Source organism: Fukomys damarensis, unplaced genomic scaffold (genome assembly GCF_012274545.1).
Source record: "Fukomys damarensis isolate Sample0158 unplaced genomic scaffold, DMR_v1.0_HiC HiC_scaffold_8, whole genome shotgun sequence".
Taxonomy (NCBI): domain Eukaryota; kingdom Metazoa; phylum Chordata; class Mammalia; order Rodentia; family Bathyergidae; genus Fukomys; species Fukomys damarensis.
The window spans coordinates 31577311-31585013 of record NW_022900920.1 but is presented as its reverse complement, the minus strand read 5'-3'; the positions used below and the strand labels follow the sequence as shown (position 1 = coordinate 31585013).

The 7703-nt window shown below is 34.8% G+C and overlaps 1 protein-coding gene across 2 annotated transcripts in view; it reads right to left on the bottom strand.

Moving 5' to 3' along the window:
* Nt5c2 (5'-nucleotidase, cytosolic II) overlaps window positions 1-7703 on the bottom strand; it is a 91902-nt gene that overhangs the window by 33970 nt on the left and 50229 nt on the right. For both annotated transcript variants that reach the window (XM_010626448.3, XM_019207791.2), the window contains one exon: window positions 4321-4394. In XM_010626448.3, the coding sequence (XP_010624750.1) occupies window positions 4321-4394 (74 nt within the window). The remainder of the gene's footprint in view (window positions 1-4320; window positions 4395-7703) is intronic.

The following is a 7703-nucleotide window of genomic DNA, read 5'->3' as shown; positions in this document are numbered from 1 at the left end:
AAAAAAAAAAAAAAAAAAAAAGGAAGGACTGATAGCAATAATTTTTAAACAGATAAAATGGACACAAATTATCAAAACTGATATAAGAAAAAATAGGAACTCTGACCAGTCTTAAAAAAAGTTTAAAAACCTTCCCATAAAAGCAACTTGTGGCCCCAGATGGCTTCTCTAAATCAGTTGATCTAAGGAAAAATATTAATCCTACCCAAACTTTCAAAAATAGAAGAAAATGGTTTCCAATTCGAGATCAGAATTACTCTAAAACTAAAATCAGACATGACAAAATTATAAAACACTTTCTTATGAATATGATACAATCTTCAAAATAATAATAGCAAATCAAATCCACCAAAATATAAAATAAACAGTGCGCGATAGAGTAGAATTTCTTTCAGGAATACATTAGCTTAATGTTAGTGTAATTCACCATTTAAAAAGACTAAAAAAGAAAAACTACATGACCTTCTCAACAGAGATGGAAATTTTTTTGATGAGACTGAGCACCTACTATTTATGTTAAAAATAAAATTCCTGGGAAAATAAGAATACAAACAAACTTCCTCAACCTAATTAAAAGGCATCTAAAGAATACCTAGAACTAACAACACACTTAATAGTGAAAAACTGAACACTTTGACCCCAAGAGGGGCCGGGCGTGGTGGTGTGTGCCTGTAACCCCAGCAGGTAGGAGGCAGAGGCAGGAGGATCGCTGTGAGTTTGAGATTAGCCTGGGCTACACAGTGAGTTCCAGGTCAGCCTCAACTACATAGTGAGACCCTGTCTCAAAAAACAAAAACAAACAAACAAAAAAACCCACATAACTGATAGGCAAAACATGAATAAATCACAAAAGCATTATGCTGAGCAAAAGATGCCAAACTTAAAACAGTATATACTGTATGATTCTATTTAAATGAAATTCTGAAAAAGTTAATCTGCAGCAACAAAAAGCCACAGGGCCAAGGATTGGGGATAAAAACCTGATCTCAAAGAGCACTGAGGAAACACTGTGGACTGACAGAAATATTCTGTATTTTTATTGTGATGGTAGTTACACAGGTTTACATTTGTAAACCTCAAATCTGTTTGTGCAAAATTCAGGCATTTCATTTTATGTAACTTATTCCTCAATAATAGTCATTAAATTTTTTAAATGTTCATATTTAGACTTCATTTGAATAATCAGTATACGTCTCATACAGGGTAAACTAAAGTACCATAATTGATTCAGAAACTAATTTACTAAAATTGTATCCAAACTGTTAGTCAACAAATATTTACTGACACATATAGTATGCCAGGCTTCATGCCAACATAGGCTAAAAATGAGAAGTAGCCCTTGCCCTTGAGCAACTCAAAGGATAACGGGGAGAAAAGCCGCAACTGAGACATACTGCAGAACTGCACTGAGGGTACTTCACAGATAACACAGTCCCTTTCTAAGAACTTACCTGGGAGGCAGTTGTACTTACTATAAGGCAATCTACCCAAATACTCAGCTGAAAACAAACCAACAAACCAAAGTTCTTTTAGCCTTGTCTCTGTATTTAATGACACATTTTTCTGATGAAGGGTATGGGTTCTGATCAAGGATATGGTTTCCCTGTTTTTTATTTTTATTTTTTGGTACCAGGGATCGAACTCAGGACCTTGCGCTCCCATGGCAGGCAGCAGGACCACTGAGCTAAATCCCCAGCCGCTTCTGTTTTTTTAACAATGGAAAATTATTCACAGCTACATTTTATGATTACCATTCTGGAAGACAGTGACGGTATAAATTCAATAAACTTGTTTTTTTATGTATTCTAAAGACAATACCTGAACAATGTTTGCACAAACACAGAATTGTTGGAATGATGTATAACCTCTCAAAAGGGCTACTCTAAAGGGCTTCACCTCTTTAAGTGATTAAGTCCTGGTTTGTTTAAGGTGGATTTATAGAACTTATTATTTTGAAATTCTACCTTATAAACTGTTATTCAAAATGATAATTTATATATACATGCATGCTTTGGTGTAAGTCTTGGTTTAGTTTTAGGATGTTCTTGGACAAACTGCTCAATGTCTCAGTGTTGTGTACAATAAAATAGAGATAATAGTAGAATCTACCTTAGAAGGTTACTGTAAATAATAAATGAGACAACAGATGTTAATAAACCTGTAAGATAATCCATGTGAAGCACTCATAATAGGGTCTGACATGTAATAATGCACTTAATAAATATTAACAGTGAATCACTTCTCAGCCTTTCAGCTAAGATCAAGTGTAATAAATGTTAACAGTGACTACTATATATACATGAAGAATGTTAGTGTTTGGGTGAAAGCGCTAAAAGAGATCATTATAGGGCTGGGGATTTAGCTCAGTGGTTCTGCCACCTGCCTTGCAAGCGCAAGGTCCCAAGTTCGATCCTTGGTATACCCCCACAAAAAAGTGATCATTATAAAAAACAAAAATGCATGCCTGTAATCCCAGCACTCAGGAAGCTGAGGCAGGAGGATCACTGTAAGTTAGAGACCAGCCTGGGCTACAAAGTGAGTTCCTGGTCAGTGTCAACTACATAGTGAGACCCTGTCTCAAAAAACCAAAAAAACAAACAAAACAAATGAACAAAAGTACAAATAAAAAGAAGAAGTGCTACAGCATCAGTAGTTTGGAGACTAAGATTCATTAATTTCCCAATAAGCAAGTTTCTTTTCGTTTTATTTTTGAGGTCCTGGGGATTGAACCCAGGGCCTTCCACATGAGCCACATCTTCAGCCACACACACCCTGCCCCTTTTTTTGCCCAGGCTAAACTCAAACCTGCAGTCCTCTTGCCTCAGCTTCCCACAGTGCTTGGATTACAGGGACATCCCACCATGTCCAGGAACAAGAGTTTTTAAAATTCATTTTCCTATGAGAATCTATAATTACCTTAATGCTCAGTAACAAAATGCCAGACACAATGTAGAGACTGTTAATAAATCAACTATTTCACTATAATGGGATTGTTTTAATAATCAACCTAATAACTCTTTCTGTTTTGGATATCTTTTTTAGATGTTAAATTATGTTGCTATTCTTTTCTCCAGAGATGTGTAATTCTTTGCTTGTTTTGTTGCAGGGGAAAGGTACTGGGAATTGAACCCAAGTACTCATACATACTAGGCAAGTGCTCTAGCACTGAGCTATAACCTCAAGCGTAGCATTCTGGATTACAGGATTTTCTTCCCATTTGAACAGAAACATCTACATTGAGAAAGTATAATGCTTTTGCCTATTTTCTGACAAGTGCTCCTAAAAGTATCTGTGTCCTGTTAGTAAATTATAAAAAAAAAGTTAAAAGCACTAAAAGATGAGAAAAACAAACACACGACAGATTATGGAGTGAAAGGAAAAATTCTAATCTTGGGAGTTATATTTTTTTGTTTTTGTTTTTTTTTCTTTTTGTACTGGGAATCAAACTCAGGGCCACACAATTACCAGGCAGGTGCTATGCTGCTGAACTACATTCTGGCCAATCTTTACATTTTTAATAAATGACTTGTTTAGTTAAAAAAAATCATGGTTATGTCTATGTGGCAAGTATCTGCATGTGTTTACTTTTTTTTTGGTACTGGGGATTGAACTCAGGACTGACCTTGTACTTGCAAGGCAGGCAGTGGAACCACTGAGCTAAATCCCCAGGCCCACATGTGTTTACTTTTATATATTTATAGCATTTATATTTGTAGCTAAATTGAACATCAAATTGAGATTTATCTGATTTGAAATAGAGGCTAACACTGTTATCTAAATGGTTACTGTTACTGTGTACTCAGGGACCAAGAAAACAAGTTTTTTGAGATAGGGTCTTACTATATTGCTTAGGGTAGTCTCAAATTTCTTGGCTCAAGCAATCCTCCTGCCTCAACCTCCCAAGTGCTAGGACTACTAGCACATACATCCATGTGGTTAATCTGATCTCTCTAGTACCTCTTAAACAATATCTTCAGCACAATGCAAATATTTTACTTAATAAATTCTGATAAAAATTTTTATCACTGAAGAATAGCTTAATGAAGTAAAAGCTAAAAATGCAAAATTACAGATTAATTTAATCAGTTTCTTAGATATCTAAATAAAATAATTGAGAACTTGTTCTACTTATATGTAAACTCAAGAACCAAATCTCAAGCATATCAGATAATTTCAATGTTCATAAATCTCAGTGAAAATGGTTCAGTAACAGCTCTGCCAGCCAATTGTATGATAAATATTTATTGAATTGACTACAGGGGATCCATTATGTTATACCCAAAACAGAAGTTTGTAAAGAAATTAGAAATTGCTACTCACCAGCAAGAGTATAATCCATATCAAAACCAAAACACTTTATTTTTTCCATGGCTAAACTTCGGTTCACAAACACCCTATGGAAAAAAAAAGAGTGAAAGTGGTATCATAATTAACACTACAAAAAAGTCTGAAGTTGAATAGTTATTTGGCTCTTCTAGATTTATTTTTCCAACTGGTCTTTTTATACAATTAAGGGATTTAACATGAGCTCTGATATACTTTACCTTGACATACATACATATAGTGATTACTAGAGTCAAGACAATTAACATATTGTATAGTTTTTCCTCTTCCTTTCTTTTCCTTCCTTCCTTCCTTCCTGCTATCTCCTAGGCATAACTGCTAGGCTCACTAGATTTAACTCCATAAAACTTGTTCCTGAGCTGGGCCTGTAATCCCAGCACTCGGGAAGCTGAGGTAGGAGGATTGCTGTGAGTTCGAGACCAGCCTGGGCTACATAGTGAGTTCCAGGTCAGTCTCAACTACATAGTGAGACCCTGTCTCAAAAAAAACAAACAAACAAAAAACAAAACAAAAAAACTTGTTTCTGAAAGGGAAATTATGTAAAATATTTATACTTTCCTAAAAACACTTGGTCTTCTGGAAAATCAGTACTGATTTTATCTTGGGTTAATACTGGATGACAGAAGGAGAAAAAGAGTAGTAATAGCTGAAAGATAAAGGAAACTAAAGGACAAATGATACCTACCCAAAACCTTTCTTACAAAAACACCACTCCCATCTCCAAAATATCACCATGTTCCTTCCATCACTTCATGTTTTTATGGACAAAAGTGTCTATTATCAACTGTTCCAGTTACATGAATCCTTTTGAAAACAAAGTATTGTAGTGGTTCCAACTCTGGAAACTAGAAGTTACTACTGAAGTTTAGGCTTTTCAAACAGACTTGCAATTCAGGCAAGGAGGCCAAATGGATCAAATTCTTGATTAGAGCCCTAACAGCTGAGATGCCTAAAACATTCTATGGGAATACAGGCAGGAACAGATTTGGGAAGATTTTTTCTTTTTCCTCATGATACAATATGAGAGAGATATGAAACCCAGCAATAAAAGAAATAGCTTTGATGTTGACAGAAGATACTAGCTAGTTTCAAGCACAGCTAAAATCATAGGGATTTTAAAAAGACCATTAAATGTAATAAAGGTAGAAAGAAACTATCAATAGGCCCAGCAAAGTAATATACCAAAGTGGTTTTCTTGGTCAGAATAGGTCAGGTCTGTACTACCATGAAAAGCCTATCAAATATATAATATATATATAAATATATATATGATTTTTTTAAAGATCTCAACACACTTCACAAACTATGTAAACGGAGAATGACACACTTCAGAATATGAAAATTAGTTTGTACCAAGATAATCATTGCTAAATACCCATCATATTTCTCTTTCCTTTTTGACTTAACAATTAACTAACCATTTATCAACACATTAATTGAATATCTACTACAAAGCAGGTTAACATTTTGTGATATATAGCGGTTGTCTATTAGAGGGTTGCGAAAGCTAAAAGAGTATAAGTGCTTAAAATTAGGATATATGGTGTTTTTCTACGAAGATCTTCCACCAAATATTCTATTTTCATTTTTATTCAAAACAAGTACTGTAATTCATCACAGAAGGATCCTTGAACTTGAAAAATAACCACTCTTATCTCACCCCTTCATTCAATTCTATTGTTTATGAAACAAAAAGAAAACTTTGCCTTATTTTCATCTCTCCTTTACTTTAAACTACAAAACATGGAGAGAGGAACAAATCAAAATGGCATCAAATTTGCTGTACTAATACCTAAAGTGAATAAGCAAAGCTGTAACAATATGGAACTGCTGCATTATAAACTGCAATAAGCTAAATACAATTATTGTCTATGCGTACTAAAGTTTATAAAGACAATAAACACCCAAGTGCTGAAAGTAAGTTTTGACTTCACTTACAGGCAACCATAAACACAAATTAACATGAGAAATAGTATTCAAAAGAAACTAATTTCTTGGCCTCAAAGTAATGAACACACCAAAGCTTTAACAAATACTGTTAGATGCTATTTCAACTAAAAGGTATATTATCAAACCAAAAGACTAGCTCATTTCCCCACCACATTATTTCAAAACAAAAGATTTATCTGCTTGAAGAATCCAAAAATTTCTATTGGTCCCAGAACCTCGACAGTAAATTTGCCAGTGCCAGTTAACTGCATCACTTTTCTAAATTATTAATCAGTAGAACACACTGTTCACTCTCACCTTTACGAGTCTGACTACATCTGTGAAATTAACTTTCCAAATCTTGCTTTAAAATAAGCACAGAAAGGGCTGGGGAGTTAGCTCAGTGGTGCCGCCGCCTGCCTTGCAAGTGTAAGGTCTAGAGTTCAATCCCCCGTACCAAAAATAAAAAATAAAATAAGCACAAAGTTACCATCCTAGAAAGCATGGTTAGCCTAAGCATCCAAATGTAAAACACACCTATTAGCCAGAAATTCCTACATGCTAATAAATCACTTGCAAATTACAGAATTGATCATTAACAAAAAAACAAGCTCTAGGAGATAGGAACACTATAAAATTCAACACAGACTTCAATACAGAGACAATTATAACAGCAATTATCATCATATCCAACTGCAGTTAAGCATGAAGTTTGTAGAAACTGCAAATATAGAAATTAACCATAAAAAATAAAACCATTAATGTAATGTGCTTTAAGAAAAGGGATCTAATAGTCTCACACTTAATAAGAACATGCAGTTTACTGTATTTGACATTTTGTATATGACAAACCCTTAATGGTTTTGAGATTTAACTCACAATTCAAAGCAGAATTACCTCATCTGTCACTGGTTGCCGTTTTGCAAACTGAGAACTATCTAAGTCACCTACTTCTTGAAGTCACATAACAAAATTCTTAAAATGCTCAGGATACTTTTTTTCTGTGAGATTTTAACCTAACTTCAAAGACTGTTTAGTCAGAACCTGGCTCCTCAATTGCATGGATCTTCAGAGACAGCATTGGAGAAAACATCTCTGCGTCTAATTTAGCTTGTCACAGGATATCACTGTTGCTCCACACAAATCCATTTGGAATAGAATTTCTTTGGCAATGGTGAACTTTATCTGTAACTCCTCCCTGTGCTTAGGTCACAATTTCCTGGCCAAGTGCCCAACAACAGTTACGGCAACAACAAATGAGACTAAGAATTCAAGTCTAAACTCTCTTGGCCATTTGTTCTCATTATGGGTGTGCATCATTATATATACAAACTTGGCTACAATCAAGAAAAGAAGGGCTGGAGATTTAGCTCAGTGGTTCTGGTGCCTGCCTTGCAAGCACAAGGACCTGAGTTCGATCCCCAGTACCA